The sequence below is a fragment of the Poromitra crassiceps genome (assembly GCF_964638095.1).
Source record: "Poromitra crassiceps genome assembly, chromosome: 20".
NCBI lineage: Eukaryota > Metazoa > Chordata > Actinopteri > Beryciformes > Melamphaidae > Poromitra > Poromitra crassiceps.
The window spans coordinates 20,332,542-20,352,302 of NC_139637.1; the positions used below are offsets into that span (position 1 = coordinate 20,332,542).

Here is a 19,761-nt window from a genome sequence, read left to right on the forward strand (position 1 = left end):
GTTGAAAATACCTGCCACTGTATTTTTTTATCTCCTTGGGGAAACGTGGTACAAACAGTCAACAGATGATATGGACACGGTTTGGCCAAAGTTTCTTTATTAAGCAAAATGGAGGCGACATCCAAACCACAGCAAAAAGCGTAACATCCTGAAGTTATTTATATATATATATATATATATATATATATATATATATATATATATATATATATATATACTTTCCAGAATAGCAGATGTAAATGTGGTAAATTTGGCTTGAGCGCAGCAGTAAAACATTGGCCGTGGCTGCTTAATTAATAAATAATACAAGTTATATGACACTGTTGAAACAAAGACTTGGTAACATTCTGGAGAAAAAAAATAGACTGAAGACTTGCATACCATTCACTCTGTGTAAAAAGCATTACAAAATGAATGTGTGTCAATAAGCTACTTATTTACAACCTAGTAACCTGTCGTCGGAAGACTAGTATCACAAATTGTATCTACAGACCGGTCTAACTGAAATCAGACACTAGTTAAAAACTATATACAGTAGGCAGAAGAACTGATACCTAGATCAGAGGTTCCCAAACTTTTCAGACCAAGTACCACTATGTACGAATTACCAAACCAAATTGCCCAAGTACCACTTCCCACTACGGATTAAAAAAAAAACACTGTAGTTGGCTACTTTTGTGTCAGACCGCAAACAACCAAGACAAAACATTGTATTTGCTGATAGGCTGATGGCAGTCAGCAAAGCTCTTGAGTGCCACCAGGTGGAGCCTCGCAGACCACCGGTGGTCCCCGGACCACAGTTTGGGAATCACTGACCTAGATCATCAAGGCCAACATGATGACATCCACAACTCAAGGTGAGGTCTATGTATAGAAGTAACAATAGCTGGAATAAGAAAACGATATGCAACCCTAACAGCTACAAATGCAAGTGAGAGACGCTGTATATTGCACAAGTCTTAATATCGTCAAACTACTCAATTATGATCCCGATTACCATAAAATACCCGCATTCATAAATAGATCATCTCCATTCCTGCATGACGGCAAATAATTACAATTCACTAATGTTGCTAGTGGTGTCTCCTCTTATTCTTGCAGAGGAGAATAGGAAATGACATGTTCAGTGTTGCCAAGAAAACACGAAACACAACAAGAAAGGCAAATGGAATGATGTGCTACTGTGTCGTTTGTAACAGAAAGAAAACGGCGCATCTCAAAAAATTTACAAGGGGAAAAACAGAATTGCCCCGGGATCGGAAACGGTCTTGGTCGATCCTGCTCCTACTGGGTTTTTGTAGTTGCGTTCCTGACCCGTTATGGCTGGTTTTCTGCAGTGCAGGACGTTTCCGTTCAGTAAAAGTCTGTCGATTTCCGGGCCTCTTGAACAGACGCTACACCAATTTCTTGGCCTCGAAGAAACTCTTGAGGTGCTTCATCTGCCAGATCCCCGTGACGATCAGGATGAGCGTCTGGGCGATGGACCACCAGAGCACACGCTGGTTGGTGCTCTCGCTGGTCATGCGGAAGCGCTCTTCACGATACTGAGGAAGACATGACACACACACACCCAGTCACCAGAGCGCTCTCACAGCATAAGAAGCAACGTTCAAGAGGAGATTTAGGCCCTGTTCCGACCTGGTTTTAACGTGGGCGAGATCGGATCTTGGGGGTTCCGATCTCAGGAGGACAGCTCTAAGTACGTCTGTTCACACCTGGCATTATAATGCGTCTCCACATGCGTCTCGACGTTTTAGTTTTATTCTATAGTTTATTACAAAAGGAGGGTCTTCCAGTGCTGTCGATTACCGTTTAGTTTGAGGTCAGAGAATTAATCGACAACTGAGCCAGCGATTCCGCTTAACCAGAGTATATCAGTTAGGTAGGCGGTCCTTCATTGCCTTCTGAGGACGTATTGCGTTCTGACACACACAAGAATCCGACCACATGCGCCCCAGACCACCTCCGAATGTGGTCTGACTGAGGCAATCAGATTTCAAATACGCATTCACACACCTGTGCTTTACTAAGATCGGATCGCCCAAGATCCCATCTCGCTCATGTTAATACCAGGCCTGAACAGGGCCTTAGTGAATTACAGATCAGTAAATATCTGATATGTTGCAAATCATCTGGGTAACGGGTATACTTGAACATTTTAGGTTTTTCTTTTTCACTCACCCGCTGATAGTTCTGCTCCTTCTGGATCTGCTCAACTTGGTCCAGTAGCTGTCGGACCCTCAGCTGCAGCTCAGTGAGTTTGTCTTTAGCTGCAATCTCTGGGTAGTTGTTGGTATGTTCTCCGACCTGAATATCCAGATGCACTCTCTGCAACCAAATATGCAACAGCAAACACATTGTCAGTTTGGAGTGCTTGCTTGTGTTCTTGTGAGGCATAAAAAGGTGAGGAAACGATCATCCAGTTTGTACACACATAAACACCATGACTTATGTATCAAGTCACAACAAGTGTGGATTCAGCGATAGCAGAAAGAAAGTGAGGTCGTTGAGCAGTGACTCCATTCATACCAGCTTTCCTCCTGCAAACAGAGCCATCTTGGTGGAGTTGGAATGCAGACAGATCTGATGTTCTCCAGGAGTGTGGGAGGTGAAGGTGAACCGTCCATCTGACCCGTACTGACGAGAAAGGATCATCTGGAGGGGATGTAAGAGAAAGAAATTACCTGATGATGTTTGTATGAATGAATGAATGAATGAATGACTGAATGAAAGTTTGATTTACGTGTCAGGACAAATTACATGACCCATCCCACATGGGATTATCAGACACATCAACATAAAGTTATTACCATATCGATTCCGGTGCATAAACAATACAAAACCATACAAACACACACACACAGCACACACGGCATGGACAGCAAAAGACAGATTTAACTACAATATGTAGTAAGTAAAATATATGAATTATCTATCATATGTCATCTTTTTCCTCCTATCCCACGCATGAGAAATATATTCGGAAAAAGCAAAGATGTTGTCAAAAAGAAATTCAATATGTCACCTTCTTCAAAATCTAACAAGTTTAACTCAGGGGCGTTAACTTTTTTAAATAGTATCTCTCGTAAGTCATGATACAATGGGCAATACAAAATAAAATGAAATTCATTCTCCACTTCCTTCAACTCACAATGTATTTGTATTTGTATGTATGTATGTATGTATGTATGTATGTATGTATGTATGTATGTGTGTGTGTGTGTGTGTGTGTGTGTAATACTGTACCCGATATTTCTCCCTCTTTCCTCACCTTGGTATCTGGATCCTTGATTTCGACATGCATGCCAAGACCAGGGGTGGCCGGGAAGAAGGAGTTCGTCTGCTTGTCCCACAGCTGAGTCCTGTACTTCCCTGTAAAACAGACAGAACGACACAAACAGAAAGCGTCAGTATTGTTAACGCCGGCATTTTGAACAACAAATGTAGCGTAAATAAATGTATGAATGAGAAGCAAAGTAACAGCAGGTGAACATACTGAAATGAATGAGACATATGAAATAAGTGAGATTATTTATTTGAAAGATATTGAGATGAAAGATTCACTCCATCTTCATCAGATGTCATCGGTGTGTAATTTTCACATTCATGCAGATTTATAGATCAATGACTGGTTTCACTATTCGTTAGCTACGCCTGATTTGACAATTTTCCACTGCGGTCCCACACGTCACACCCAGATCAACACATTGAAATTCTAACACACCATTTTAAAATTTTATTTAGGATGGCAGCAAGTGAGACAACACTGGGTGAGTGACTTGTGTTCATTTATAGCGTGTTAGATTATGTTACTGTATGTAGGTTAAATACGACATACTACAACTGTACTAATGAAGTCATTGCACCTGTAGCAGTGCGCCAGGCGCATAAGCAGGATGTGCTGTGTGGGTGGGACAATTCAACAAGCCTGTGGGCCCATATCACAAGGGGAAAGGTGTAGATAGTTTCATATACCATTCATGACTTAAGGTCATACGTCAGATTGCAGGTAGCACTCTGGAGTCTTGGCGATGAACCCTGATTTCTGCCACCGACAAGGAAATGCATGTGGGCAGGACAGCTAGTGTAGGAAGTGAATTTCTATTCAAACCAACAATCAAATGTGTCATCTTTTCATAACCATATCTTACAATGTCATGGTGTGAGATAACTCATGGCTGGATTTGTAGTTTGTAGTTGACTTGACACAGTCACGGCTAAAACATGAATGAACCCAAATCACTTCATGCCATGGTGGGGGCCAGCTGAATCTTGAGTTAACCATAGACAACGTAGCATACTAGCTAGCTAGGTTAGCATAGGATCCAACAACAACAGCTTACCAATCACCATGGTCTCGTCCGGAATTTCCTCAATGAAGCATTTCTTCTCCGTCTCTCCTATGTGGAAATAGAGAGTGTCACCTGGACAGATCCAAGCTAATATGAAAATAACTCCGGCTGCAGGTAGTGGGAGCATCATGTAGCTCTCTCTCTTTGCTCACATCAGCAAAGAAAGCGCTCTGCTGGTGCGGCCGCCGGGGTGACGTCATTTCCCCGCGGCCGGGGTGACGTCATTTCCCCCCTGCGGAAGAAGGAAGGGGGATTTCCTGAGCTAACAACATTCGCCTTGGCTTTTGACAGATCACGTCAAACTAGCTTAAAACACGCACACGCTGGATGAGGGGGACATCGCGTTAGGCGAAATATAGGATACTCAGATCGTTGATGTGGAGCGTTGCGTGTGTCAGTCGACGAGTCTCAAATGCTAAGCTGACCCCAGCTAAACTGCTTTGCAGTTGTCCTAGCTTAGTTGATTAGCTAAACAGCTAACATTAGCCAGGTAACGTTAACGTACGCTAAGCTAAGTGAGTGAGTGACAGACAAGCCTGCCCTGCTCGTCTTTGCGGACATCATAACTGAAAGAAACAGAAGGGGTAAGGAGAATTGTATACCTAGTAGTGTACGCTTATTGTCGGCTGTTTGCCTCGTGTTTTTTTTTTAGGGATGACGTAATGTTTTCCCTCATATTCATTGATACCTGTAGTAGCTGTATATACAATACAGCGTAGTAGAATAATGTGACAGATCGAAACATTACATGACATTTAGGCGAAGGCTTGATTGTCAACAGGTCAGCCGACCACCTCAAATATAAGCTTGTAAATCGATGTGGACTGCTGACTAAATTGAAAGTGAAAGTAACGGGCTCACTCTGTGTGGTGTATGCCTGCCTATGGCATGCCGCCATGTGTCAAGCATGATGAGTGATGTGAGGGTGACCACTTTGTGGGACTGCACAGCATTTTCATGCTTTTACTTTTACTTTATTGCCATTTAGCAGACGCTTTTATCCAAAATCCTTTTATCATGCCATCTCCCATGTCCCACATTTTGATTGGCTCTAGTTTTCAAAAGCCCAAACCACTGATAGAGAGAGAGAGACTAATTTTTAAGAAGACGAAGAAGAAAAATCTATTGTTCCCGGCTTTCTGATGTCTTTAGTCTTCTATTCTATGACAGATTACCTTTGGGTTGTAGACTGTTGGGTCAGGAGGATAAAATGAGTCATTTGAGGATGTCATCTTGGGCTTGGGGTTGTGGAGGGACTTATCACCATCCTTCACCATTTGGTGGCATTTTAGAGACCAATCGAGGAATCGATTAATCTAAAATATCCGATAATGAAAATAATCGTTAGTTGAACTTGCAGCCCTACTCAGCATTGGTAACGTGTCCCACATTGTCCCATACAAACATTCTCTTCGTCCCCCATGCTGGGATCTGGTCACCCTATGTGAGACATTAATGATTCATTGGGTTGTGTGTATATGGATAACAAAGTAAGAGTGTGTGTGTGTGTGTGTGTGTGTGTGTGTGTGTGTGTGTGTGTGTGTGTGTGTGTGCGTGCGTGCATGTGTGTAGTGATGGTGCAACCCCAACCAGATGGCCCGATGCAGTGGGAGATGGCAGGAGAGGAGAGCGGAGGGGCCCTCAGGGTCCCACCAGAGCTGGCTTCCAATGAAGTGGTGACCAGGCTGCTGGGAGACAACCAGCAACTTAGAGGTAGGTCTTAATCAATCCAAACTAACATCAACCATCTACTGATCTAGCTGAGTCGGAGACACTTCCGCTATAGAGACACTGCATGAAATAGGCCCATCACGGGGGAAAAGCTCCGTTCATTTGCACACACCAGTGTCATTTTCCTTGAATTAAACATAGCTAAAAGCTGTTGTGTGGTGGGGCTGCGCAGACAACAAATGTAAAAAATCGCCAGTTAAAGTTTTTTTTGTACTCCTGAGCAAAACGAGGAAGCCATTGAGAATTGGCGAGAAGAAAAATGTGGATCTAGCTGTCAAGGAAGTAAGTTGGAGTGTTCATCTTCCGTATATACGATATTTTTGTGCAACACGCAACCATGCACGTGACATAGGAGAACGCCAGGATTGGAGGGGGGGTTTCTGTTTTCCCCTGTCTTGGGCGTGGTTTCTGAATGATGACGCGTTACGCAGTGTCTCTATGGCAATGTAACATTAGATCTTTGCATAACATAACAAGCTTGTGTCACACACATAACGTTACCCCTGCAACATTAACCTGACAATAATAGCAGAAAGTATTTTGCGCTACGCGCTACTAGTAATGTATTACTGCCCAGCGCTGATGGTCATAACAGTAGCTAACCGAAGCTGTCCGACTTAGGATAATAGCACAGCAAAAGTGTCCCACTCGGGACACAGTGACATTACTCAAAGCTATCTGTTTAAGTTTCCCCCCCCCCCCCCCCCCCACGCTCTCTCTCTCTCTCTCTCTCTCTCTCTCTCTCTCGATATATTAATCCCTTCCTCTCTGTTGTCTCTCTCTCTCCATCTGTGGCCTCCAGAGGCTCTACGGCGGAGCAACCTGGCGCTGCGTCAGCGCTGTGAGGAGATGGAGGGATGGCAGCGGAGGACGAGAGAGGAGAGGGAATTCCTCAGCTGTCGCTTCCAGGAGGCCCGGCAGCTGGTGGAGAGGCTGGCCCAGGAGAACCACTCGTTGCAGGGGCTGGTGAACGGACCCGGCTCCCCCTCCACCCCCAGCTGCAGCTCCAGCCAGACCGAGGAGCAGCAGCAAGGCCGCCCGGCGAGGAACGGGCCTCTCGAAGCACCGCAGGTCGGGTTTTCGTTCGTTCTTGTACATTCCTTCATGTTGCCATGGCGATGTTCGTCTCTACTAGGGTTAGGGTTCAACCTAAACCCTAACCCTGAACCATAACATAACCCTAAACCCCCCACATCATTTTCTGGAAGCTCACTTGTGTCTCTGTGATGTCTGACAGACTCTAGATCGGATTTGCCCTATATTCACTCGTGTCTCTGTGATGTCCGACAGACTCTAGATCAGCGGGAGAGGAAGAGGGCGGAGGAGAGCGACCAACACACACAGACCATGCCGCCTCGCAGCCTGGTAAGACGCGCGCGCGCGTGTTTGTGTCCGTGTGAAAGGAGAACGGCGCTGACCCCCCCCGGTGGCCGTCTTTGCATACGCTCATACTCAATTGAGTTGTTAACGTTTGTCCTTAATCGACTTCATCGTTGTATGTATGTTTATTTGTTCGTTTGTCCTGTAACGGTCGGGTATGTTTGTTTTGTGTGTCTAGGACGATGCGAGTGTGAGTAGCTCCTTGAGTAGCGGCCTCTCTACTCCCCCCGCCTCGCTTTCAGAGGCCTGGGGGGGGTCGAAGGGCAGGGGGAATAGCCAGGTGAGCCCGCCCACTCCCATCCCGATTTCCACCAATCAGATCCCTGATACTCTAGGAAGATTCCTCACCCCGCCTTAACACACGCCTGTCTGCGCTGTCTACAAATTCATCGCTGTCTTACTTGCCCGTCTTATTTCCTCTTTTTTTTTTTTTTTTGTCCTCTCGTGTCTCACATCTCACTGTCCCTCTACTTCTGTCTTGGTGTCTGTCCTCCAGGCCGGGGGGGGGGGATCTAGTCTGTCGTAATCCGCTCCTCGGTGTCTGCGCTTCTCCCCGCAAGCCCTTCATCCGTGTCTCTCATACATTTTAGTACATTTTGTATGTGATATCTTGAAACTATGCAAGTTGTTTGACCCCAGGAAGAATAGCCACAGCTGTGCTGTAGCTAATGGGGATCTTAAATAAAGACAAGACATACCACCACCCCCCCCACCCCCACTGTCTTTCTCCGCAGCCCGGCGAAGGGGCCAACGAGTTCCTGCAGCTGCTGAAAAGCCACAAAGAAAAGATGGAGGAAGGGATGAGGGAGCTGAGGAGGAAGAACGAGGAGCTGGAGAGGGAGAGGGAGGAGGGCGAGAAAGAGAGGGAGCGAATGCGCCGCAGCATTGACCAGCTGAGGGCCAAGCTGGTCCAGGCGCAGGTAGACTTCTTTGCGTGTCCAGCAGGGGCCCCCCCGATTACTTTTCACCAAGGGCCACATTTTGCAGAGGGCTGGGGCCCGAACGGGTGCCTTGCCGGCGCGAAGAATCTTGCGCATTTGAAGCCAGGTTTAGAGGAATAACTCATTTTAAATGAACAGTTGTGATGTCATTATTCAGTCTTAACCACCAATATTTGATCGTTTTCTCACTCTTATGTCACCACCTGCTCTCTCTGCAGGGATTTGAAATACACTTTTTTGACCACCTGCCAATATGGCTGCTAGATTTTAAAGTTACCAGCCAATTAGAATTTCCACTAGCCAAAATGTACTTCTTGAAATAAGCCAGAATATGAGTGGATTAATTTAAGCATATCAGTAAAATTAGTGGATTTTCTAATAGGACACAGTAGCAGAACACACTCAAATGGGACAAAACCAAGCATGCCCTGTGGGTAGGCTAAATCATTTTTTATTCAATATAAATGGGCAAAAACTGACATTTCAGGATTCAGCCCATCACCGCCGATCCGTGACCTATTCAACTGTAACGGCCACCGTCCTTTCTTCTTACATCAACTGTGTCAGTTAGAGTTGAGCCATTCGACTGCTCATCAATAACATCTCTATGTGAATAACAAGTTTTGATGGATATGGACGACGGACACAAGAATCGGCTGGCACTCGGTAATCTAAATGTGTTTTTTGCAGGCGTGCAGTGTCACAGAGGAGGTGGTTCAACATCGCTCCGAGGCGCAGCACTCCTCTGACTGGTACGACGTCACTCCCCTCACACGCAGAATGCTACTCACGATGGTTTGGGGGACTAACTGCACTAAAATGCCTACTCCTGTTTACTGGTTGTTGTTGCTTTCTTTTTTTTGTTGAAATAATAATCTGACTCTTGAGATGTTTCTTCCTCCTCCTCCGCCCCTCTCCAGCTCTAGCCTGGCTAAACTCACAGAGCAGCTTCAGGCCACACAGGGCAGGTGAGCCCACGGCTCTGTGTGGCTTTCTGTTTCTCACTGTGCATCTGTCCCGGGGATTCCGTTAGCCGCTAATCGCCGGGTTTTAGCCGGGATTTGTTGCACGTGGGCCCGGCAAATCAAAAGGTAGCCGTTTGGAAATGTGCCGAATAAATAAATTCCTGATTATAAAATAGCCTAATATTGTGTGACCTATACCCAGTGATGTTGCCATAAGCTACAACTTAAATATCGACTTCAATATGATATATTTTCGCCCCGCTGTTATGTTGAGTATTTGGTGAAAAGGGGAAGAAATACAGCAGACACTCTTTAACTGTAAGGCTAATATTCATATACCTTTTGCCCTTCAGTTTAAAGTAAAGCAAATATTCTCATGTTGTGAAGTAGGCTATAAGTCCGTTCTGAAAGCGAGCTGGATGCCCGCGTGTCAACCAGCTGCAGTTGGCTTTTAATAACCTCGTCGTCGTTTTCAATCGCCCCGCTTCAGAAAATATAGGCTACTTTTAAAAGTTTGACTGACGGCACGTCTCATCTCTGGCTTGTCGCAGGTAGAGATCTGGCTCTTAATTTAGATTATCTTTCAAGTTATTTAATTTCACGTTCTTGGATGCAAAGAGACATTTAACGTAGGCCCGCCAGTGTCTTTCTTTAGGCTTAATTATTGTTTAATCTTAACGGCCCCTACAAACCCGAACCGAATTAATTAATTAAATGAGGAGCGGTGTGCGGCTCGCTCCCTTTTGCACTCGCAAGCGCAGACCGCAGTGAATGTAGATCATTAATTTGAAATAAATGTCAACAAAAATGATTTAAAATTAAGATTTTGTTTGCTAAAAGTATACAATAATATGTTATATATTTAAAAAATGATTACATCCATCTTTTTTCAATACATTTTGACTGGGCCGGTAAATATTCTATAAGGCCGGAATTCTGGAATGTTGCCGGCTCCATTGGCCGTTTAGAAAAAAGCCTAACGGAATCCCTGATCTGTCTGTCTGCCTACGTACCTGCACCCTGTTTCTGTCACTACCTGCATCTGTCTTATTTTTCACCTTATTTTGCTCATCTGTGTTTGTACTTTGCTTCCAGGCATTATTTTTCTTAATTCGCAATGCAAATTTTAGAGAGAGAGAGAGAGAGAAAAACAACATTGTGCACGAGTATCTGTTCATCTCAGCATATGTTGTAATGATATGCAGAAATCCAAAATTATTTAATAAAGATACAGATTTTAACTATAGAATTGTAGGATTTTAAAAGGGTAGTTCTTTTTTTCTTAAAGCCTAGCCCTATTTGCTACTTATCAATGATGATGTTGATTGGTAGAGTTCTTTCTCAGCACAATCCATGCTGTTCCTCATAGTAGCTCTGGAAAGTTGGGCAAAAATGAATGCAAGGTCAATGGGGTCATGCTCCTGTACTGTACAAGCTGACTGAGGCTCACTGAAATGTACTTTGTGTGACTGTGGATGACATTTTAGTGAGCCTCAGTCAGACCCCAATGACTTTGGCAACATCATGCATTTATTGAACTTGAAGAAAAAACTTTAAAAACGTTAATAAGCTAAAAGTCTTTTTAGTACTGGATTTCTTTGAACTTTGGATATACTTCAACTGAAAAATAAATAAATAAAACAATATATAAAGATAAATAGTCTAACTAAAATAAATAATATATTAAAAAAATATATTTGTTTCATCTCGGTTATCTTGTTTTCATAATTGTGGGAAGCCAAAATTGTAATTGAGATTAAAATTTGGTTAATTACACAGCCCTAATTTTAACCATCTTTAACTGTGTAATTCCTGCCTCTTCATTACTGTATTGAATTAAATTAAATTGAATCGCGTTAAGTCAGGTTACTTTCTTTAATATTGTACCAGTACACCCAAATGGACTGGAAAATCGAAATAAATTTAAAATTGATTCAAATAAATTAGACATTTTTATTCCATTTTTATTTTCTCATCCAATTTTTCATTTGCATTTATTGAAATGTATTTTAACACCTGTGTCAGTGAACCTTTTTAATATTCAAAGATATGCATTTTAGGCTAGTTATGAATCCTGATATGTTTTTTTATTGTTGCTGTTTTTGTAGGTATCGTGAGCTGGAGGAGAAGCTGGATTACCTCCAGAAGAGTTCAGCTCAGCGGGACAGAACGGAGGCTCTGCTCAAACAGAAGGACAAGGACTGTGTCCAGGTGTGGACCGTGTACAACTGCGCTTATCAAACATTTCCTCCACCAACACATTCAAAATCATTTCCATGTCACACCCCAAAACTGACGATATTGACAAGCCATCATATTGTCTTTTTGTTTGCTCAATATTGAAATTTAGATATACTGAATACACGGCATCTGAACACATCTTTCTGTATATCATTTATTTTCCCGCTCTTCTTAACACATTTTGAGTGGGAAAAAGTTGGTTTGTTGTAGGCCAGAGATTCAACGCAGTATCAGATGTTAATAAATCTGTCTCAAACACCTTTTCCTCTGATGGGAAAAATGTTGTCGCCCTTTGCAAAGTCAAAATTGCAAAAAAGAAGAAAAAAAAAAAAGGTTTTAATGAACTGTGCAACCCTAAATGGGTAGACTAATACAGCATTTATACAAGCTATTTATGCTCCTAACCTGCAGGCCAGAACAAGTTTCATTTAACATATCTGATGGTGCATGACCTGCCTGTAGCTTTTTGGATATAAATTAAATTTCCGAATAACAACACAGAGACTCATTTACATCTTCTATGAATTGCCTGTGGTTCCTGATCATTGAAAAACACGTCTCTGCATAACGTGTAGATGAGGGAAATTAAATTGACGACGCCATGAAGCAAGTCTGCAGTAACTGCTGTGTTCTTAAAGCCGGTACAGACTGTGCCATTTTTGGGGCTTGTCTCAGATGAAAGATGACCAACGTGAAAAGAACCGTGGCGATAATAACTTTGGTCGTGGCTTCAAAACGGCGGTCCTGCATCATCGCACGGTCAGAGAGGTTCTCTTCAAAGACAACCGTTGTCACAGTCTTGCGACCAAAGATATAGCCTGGGACAAAATTGTGATAGTGTCAGAAATTTCGGGTGACAATCTCACTATGTGACTGTGCTACGATCTACGTCTACTAACCCAGTGGTTCTCAAATGGGGGTCCGGGGTTCTTGAGGGCGTTCCAGGGGGTCCCCAGCCAAAAGGGGGGTAATTTATTTTCGCTATGATTCCATTCATAAGTAACACAATGAGTATTTTGAAAACATCTAAAAGCATCAATCTTATTATCATATGGAGGTCCGTGGGACAAAATCCTATCAAATGGGGGTCCGTGGTCTAATTTTTGTCAGTTTAGGGGTCCTTCATGTGAAAAAATTTGGGAACCACTGTACTAACCAACCAATAGAAATGCAGCATGAAGCGACGCACTGACGCTAAACGCCAGTAAATGCACAATGCTAGTAGCTAGATGCTCATAAATACTTACGTTACCTCAAGCTCTCTTTACAAAATTACAGACAACTGTGGCGTGCGCTGACGACGTTCGATTCTTGTGCATTGACTCGTAACGAGGTGCGTTGTCACCTGCAATCCAGTAGATGTTATCTGTTGTCATGGTAACAGTCTACATACATCAAACCTGATCGACCCAACTGTATTAGATCCGTGTCGCACAATGTGGCCTGCAATAAACTTATAAGATTGCTCAAATCACGCGGTCTGTCGGCGGCTTGACTCTGTATTTCAGCTGTGCACATTTCAGCTTGCAGGCAGTTAAAGGTTTGCCTTTGTGTGTTTGTATGTTTTTGCAGCTGGGAAAGGACTGTGAGGCTTTGAAGGCACAGGCAACGTCTCTGTTAGGGGAGCTGAAAGAGAGACAGAGCTGCCTGGACAAGAGCGAGCACGAACGCAAAGCACTGGAGGACAAGTGAGTGTTCCTTAAATATGCGGACGAGTGATGAAGTTCTTGTATACAGTGGATGATGTTTCTCTCTGTGTTGTATGTGCAGGCTGTGCAGTAAGATGGAGGCCCTGCAGGGGGCAGAGCGGGAGCTTGAGCAGCAGAGGAAGCAGCATAACGTGGCTGTGGACAAGCTGCTGCTGCAGACCCAGAGCCTGGAGGCGGCCCTGAAGACAGAGAGGCACGTGGTCACAGAGGAGAGGTGATGCCGCCAACACACACACACACACTCTGACAAAAGCCCTATTCGCACGGGACTAGTATTACCTGGACTACTATTACCTGGACCTGGAGTGTTGCCCCAGGTCCATTTTTAAAATGCTTATAAAGAAAATATTTTTTCGATGTTTTTTTGGTCCGAGTGAATTGTTCTATGGTCTCTCCCGATTCTAAATATAGCTGAACCGTTTGGTCTGTCAAAGTAAAATTATTTTTATAAGCGTTTTACGAAATGTCTATGGGAAAATAAATGCCTGATATAAATCTCTGGTACAGTGCTGAAGCAGGAAGTGACGTTCCACTTTGGCTCTCTATTGTAAATTCTGACTCTTTGGTTCCACCTTTTTCTTCTTCTTTTCTCAGGAAAAAACTGACACAGCTGCAGCATGCGTACACATGTCTGTTCAGGGACTATGATTCAAAACTGAAGAATGAGGTAAAATACGTTAAATATCTATCTAATAACTATCTACTCTTTCTTTGTATTTTCATATTTTCTTCATTGGTAACTAGGGATGGGAATTGATAAGATTTTAGCGATTCCGATTCCATTTAATTTTCTTTTAGATTATTATTATTATAATTATGTATTATTATTCAGCTCTGAGATCAGATTGCTCTTTTCAATCCCATACCAAGCAGGGATCAGTGTGTCTGTTAAACTGGCTCTGTTTGGGGGTTTGTATTTTGGGTTGAGCATCTTTGTCATCTCCCTATAGAAAATATATAGTGGGAATGAATGAAACAGAACTAGTGGTTAGAATGACAACATGCAACTTTGGACATTTTACTTTAGCTGGCATGTCAGACAAACTTAGTCACTGCTCGGGGACATTCGTTTACCTTCGCCTCGGTCATTTTACTCTTCCCTGCCTGGGTGAATGGAGGGGCTAGAGGCTCTAGCCTAGAGCTGCACAAGAAGTACTCGCTGCAGCCTCTGACCCAAAGCGACTACCAGCCCCTGAACCAGTCTGACTCTGAACGTCATCATCCTCTCAATTAAATGGATGGAAATAGAGTATTGGTGAAATCTGGTTTACACAATAGACAGGGTCTGGAGGAGTTTACTCTCCATATTAACAGATGACGCGCTAACGTTAGCCGCGCTGCTGTTAGCCACGTTATCGTCACTCCGTAGCACATCAAAAACGTGACATTCCTCCAAAATTATTGCATGCTGTGTGGACAAATGTTTCTGCATATTGCTAGTATTTCCCCCCTTTGACGAAATAGAGGTTTTGCAAGCATTGCAAGTGGCACTGTGGTCATCGTTTTGCTTCTGCCTAGAGCCATGGTGGCTGGAAACAAAACAAGGCTGCGTTGCGTGCGTGTCGCAGCGTGTGACGTCATCGTGCATGGAATCGATAGTGGAATCGTTCAGGACGTTGGCTAACGATTCCAAGGAATCGATCCACTGGGACCCGGTTCTCAACAAGAACCGGTTCTCGATTCCCATCCCTATTGGTAACTGATAAGTGTGTGTGTGTGTGTGTGTGTGTGTGTGTGTGTGTGTGTGTGTGTGTGTGTGTGTGTGTGTGTGTGTGTGTGTGTGTGTGTGTGTGTGTGTGTGTGTGTGTGTGTGTGTGTGTGTGTGTGTGTGTGTGTGTGTGTGTGTGTGTGTGTGTGTGTGTGTGTGTTCTAGGGCGGAGACCTGTGCAGCAGACTAGAGGAGGCAGAGAGAGCGCTGGCGCTGAAACAGGATCTGATCGATAAACTGAAGGAGGAGGTGGAGCAGCAGAGAGCCTCACTGGAGACTATACCTGTACTCACCGCACAGGTATACACACACACACACACACACACACACACACACTCAGAGCTATTCAGCATGTGGCATGGTATATTATGGAAACTCAAGGTCTAAGGTTCTGAATGCAGGAACCATCGGAAATATTGTTCATCTTGCCTTGGTGTCTTTGTTCCATTTCTAAATCAGCCTGGTCATATTCTATGCGTGTGTTTGTGTGTGTCGTCAGGCCGAGATCTACAGAGCGGACTTCCTTGCGGAGCGCGAGGCGAGGGAGAAGCTGCACCAGAGGAAGGAGGAGCTCCAGGATCAGCTGACTCGGGCGCTGGCTGAGCTCGACAGGCTCAAACGGGAAGGCACGTCACGGTAAGGAGCAAGGAAAAAGCCCAGACGTGTGGAGCAGTGTTGGGCAAGTTACTCTGGAAATGTAATTAGTTACTGATTACTCCTTAAAAAAGTAATTAAAATTACTTTACTGATTACTTTTTCAAAAAGTAACTAGGTACGTTACTAGTTACGTTACTAGTTACTAGTTACTTCTTTTTTCTTTTTTTTTTACCCCAAATACCTTACACTTAAGTTGTTACATGTCTAGCATGTCACTGTATTAATTATTTTCGCTTTGGTATTATATAGGCTATGTTAAAAGAAACGCCAAAGGCATTTTACTTTGAAATTCGGTTAGAAAGAACAGGAAGTGGTGTGTTAAGACTGGCTAGCTTCACACTGGAAAAGACGTGAGAGTCAGACAGATAACGTGAGTGTAAAGAAAGATGCTGTTACTGTCAGAGTGGTAATAAAACAACACAGCCTCAATGCAAACGTTTCAAGCTTCGTTGCTGAAAGAAAAGTGATGATGATCTGTCAACATTCCCTGGGCCGTCTGACTACGGTCAGAAGGCTTTGACCAGAAGGTTAGGAAGTAACAAAGTGTACAACACTTACCCAAAGTGTATCTGTTAATCCATTGAACTGTTACACCACCCAAGTCTACCTCACCCAGCGTCGCCTTCAATTTAGCCTCCATCCCCGCATATTCTCTCTCTCTCGAGGTAGCCAGCAAATGTCTTCCTCTGTGTGGCTGCGGCAGCTTGATATTGTTCTTCGTGGCTATTTTCTCTATGATGCATCGATATGAGGGTGAGTCAACAGTGCAAATAGGTAGCATCTGCCAAGCTGCTCGCACATAGTTTACAAAGGACAATAATGTTCCAGCTTTTGAACGCATATTTCTCCTTCTTCTGACTCCATCATGCTTCGGTTTGTTTTGAAAGCCGGCGTGCATGCTCTGACGCTGTTGCGCACACATACACGTCATAGATGACGTATATGTGTGCGCGACAGGTCTACCTGAGTCCGTAAGAATAAAAGGTTTTCTTTTCTTCTTTTACATAGTAAACACTGCATTCTGGCAGGCAATGATGTAACGCATACTTGGATTAGTAACTGTAATCTAATTACTGTTTTGGAAATTGTAACGCCTTATATTACTTAGTTACTAAAAAAGTAACTAATTACAGTAACGCGTTACTGCCCAACACTGGTGTGGAGTAAAGCCTACGCAGCAGTCAATCTACCAGTCAAGTCTCAAGCTTTCTGACACCCCGTTTACACCTGATTTTTAAATGCGACCTGTATGCAGATGACCTGTCCGGATACAGGTCACATTTAAAAAACCGGTGTAAACGGGGTCTCTCTTTGCTCTGTCCCACTCGAATTGATCTTTGGTGACCTCACCACCCCCGATGTAAAAAATCCAGGATGGCAGCTCCGCCCCTTCAACAGTAGTGAAAGCTGTAGTAATAGTGCATTCACTGTTATCAGCTGTTATTGATAACAATGCCTGGCTAGAGCTAACCTATGCTGGTTTTCCTACTTCCCAGTGCACCTGGAGTGCAGCATTACTCGCCCTGCCCTCGATCCCAATTGCTAATCAGATGATGCTGCATCAGCATCTTGAGGTGACTTTTGTATTGCCACCGTCATCGAGAGCAGGGTTGTTGTCAGCACTTTGTCAAGAACGACAACTCTCATTCAAAATCTTTAACGTCCTGCGAGATGCATGTGATTGGCTGAACTGGTTTAAAAACACACACACACACACACACACACACACAGAACACACCACCAAATTATGTACCATGCCCCCAGAGAGAGTGGCAATAGGAAATTGCTTGTCTGTGCAAAATGCAAAGATATTTTGCAAACGAGGCTGCATCGGCACATATGGAGATGAAGTATTCAAAAAAGTGCAGTGGGAATAAACGGATCCCTCTTTCTGTTCGTGTTGAGTTCAGGCACTCTGAATATGTGTATTGAAAAAATGACTGACGGAGCGAAGCAGAGATGCGGTTGCAGTGTCTACAGTTTTCTCTGTGTATTAAAATATTGATATGTAGAGACGTTTCATGATGGGGCTGAAGCAGAGTGTGTGTTCCTCTGTCTCAGTGCACGCATGGAGGAGATGCAGCAGAGACACCTGGAGGACTACAGAGCACCACGAGCCCCACACATTCCCCCGCAACCAGGTACACACACAACATACAGTGTTTCCCCTAGAAACATTTTCAGGCCTGGAGGGATTTTGAAACGTACCCCGACCGCAACGGTGGGGGCCCTCGCTGTCAACGCTAAACTTTTAGCTAACCAGTTGGCATCTATGTTCGCAATGGCATCCCAAGTATCATCATACTATTATGGGATGCGATGCGAACGGTTGTATTATGGGATGTGCGTTTCCCAGGCAACGACATACGTTGATACGTTTTGGAACAGCGCCGGGCGCTGGCACGATGCTCCTAAAAGCAAAATGCTTATTGTTTTGAATGATTTGGCATCTTCTATTACTGTCAACACCAGTATTGTTGTATTGTAATAATATGCCATAAAGGTTTATTGAAATTTTGGGGGGAGAGAAAAAAATGCAAAAAAAGAAATGCAAAAGAATAATAATGATGCAATTTCTTTTCTGGCCTGGCGGGGGCGCCATTGGCCTGGCGGGCCCGGCAGGCCTGTAGAATGGTAGGGGAAACACTGACATACACATGCCCGCCGCACACACACAAAATAACATGCGCACACTCCTGCTGCCTTGTGCATATGGATATGAAATGATCTTTATTAATACTGATTTAATCTTGTATCCGGAATCCCTTCCTGATCAAACACCCTTCCTGACAAAGCGTGTGTGTGTTTGTTGACCTTTGACCTATATCTTCTTCTCCCATAGGTGCGTTCCCCGGGGCGGGCTTCAACACGGCGCCCCCTCCCTCCTCGTTCCGCAGTCAGGGTCTGCCCCCGGTGGACGGAGGGGCGGCCGGGGCCGAGGAGCTGCCGGACCTCTGCTGTCCAAAGTGCCAGTACCAGGCTCCAGATATGGACACGCTGCAGATACACGTCATGGACTGCATACAGTAACACATGAGCTCCACACGCTGGTGCACCAACACACACACACACACACACACACACTTTCAATGTCCAGCGGTCTGCTCCAAGCTCTGGGCACAACCTTAAAAAAAAAAAAAAAAACGTGTCTGGCAGTTGCACATTACTCTCTTTCTGCCATGCACATATTTCTGATCTTACACATGATCTAAATCAATAAGATGGAATCAAGACAAGTGGCAATCAGAGAGCAGAAGGACGAGCGCTCTCCCCGCCCAGGAGCGAAAAGAAAAGAACGACAACTGGTTAATCGGTGCAGCATTTTCCGAGAGCCGCTCCTCCATGTATTCATCTCCTGCCGTAGTTTTTACCATTCGTTACCCACCCCCTCTCTCATTACATCCCTTTCCTGGCATCGCTTTCACCCCTCTTGCTATTCTTTCATTTCTGTTCTCCTTCGCCTCAGATGGTACAGTAGACTGTTACGGTTACTGCGGTGTGTCCGGTAGGGATGTTCATTTTGAAAATTTTCCAAAATCGATAATCGGTGAAAATTAACGATCAATTATCGATCATATTAATTTTATATAAATTTTCAATATTTTTTTTTTTTTTTTTTTTACAAAATGGCCTATGGCAGAAAATACGAAAGACAACGTGTTCTCCTCAATGAACTCTTTATTTCAATGTGTCTCCTCTCCAACACTGCTGTCCCCGGCGCATGCCGGTGTGAATTTCCCATGTTTAAAACAGTTTTGTTGGCACAAAGGCCCGTGCCCAGCCAGAAAACTAGAGACTATATGAAGCTCCACCTCACGTTAGTCGGCTGTGCAATGGAGTGGGGCGAGGAGGAACGAATTCCACCCAAACCTAGTCCAATTTTTTTTTTTTTTTTTTTTTTTTTTTAATATAATTAAAAAATCGATCCAAATGCCACAGGATCGATTCCAATCCTTAACGATCAATTATCGATTTTCGATAATTGATGAACATCCCTAGTGTCCGGTGTTCACGGTGCGGAGGCGGGTACGCACCGCTGCCTCGACTGACATCAGTGATGTCACTGATGACATCACC

General features: G+C 44.0%; 2 protein-coding genes across 5 annotated transcripts; one reads left to right on the plus strand and one right to left on the minus strand.

Moving 5' to 3' along the window:
• Nucleotides 1-205: 205 nt before the first annotated feature.
• tmed4 (transmembrane p24 trafficking protein 4) lies at nt 206-4,497 on the minus strand. Its single transcript, XM_083656343.1, has 5 exons — nt 4,344-4,497; nt 3,272-3,372; nt 2,530-2,655; nt 2,182-2,328; nt 206-1,544 (listed from the first exon to the last, which is right to left on the minus strand). Exons 1-5 carry the CDS (start codon nt 4,480-4,482, stop codon nt 1,395-1,397), a joined length of 663 nt encoding a protein of 220 aa, XP_083512469.1. The 5' UTR covers nt 4,483-4,497; the 3' UTR covers nt 206-1,394.
• ikbkg (inhibitor of nuclear factor kappa B kinase regulatory subunit gamma) lies at nt 3,335-19,452 on the plus strand. Of its 4 annotated transcripts, none has more exons than XM_083656339.1 (15): nt 3,335-3,448; nt 5,925-6,065; nt 6,886-7,154; nt 7,374-7,448; nt 7,642-7,743; nt 8,198-8,383; nt 9,095-9,156; nt 11,478-11,580; nt 13,183-13,298; nt 13,381-13,533; nt 13,914-13,986; nt 15,193-15,327; nt 15,527-15,663; nt 17,746-17,825; nt 18,527-19,452. In XM_083656339.1, the coding sequence occupies exons 2-15, from the start codon at nt 5,927-5,929 to the stop codon at nt 18,712-18,714; spliced, it is 1,818 nt and encodes a 605-aa protein (XP_083512465.1). In that variant the 5' UTR covers nt 3,335-3,448; nt 5,925-5,926; the 3' UTR covers nt 18,715-19,452. The 4 variants fall into 4 exon arrangements, with proteins under 4 accessions (XP_083512465.1, XP_083512464.1, XP_083512466.1 ...); XM_083656338.1 differs by lacking the exon at nt 3,335-3,448 and adding an exon at nt 4,654-4,936; XM_083656340.1 differs by lacking the exons at nt 3,335-3,448; nt 7,642-7,743 and adding an exon at nt 4,654-4,936.
• Nucleotides 19,453-19,761: the final 309 nt, after the last annotated feature.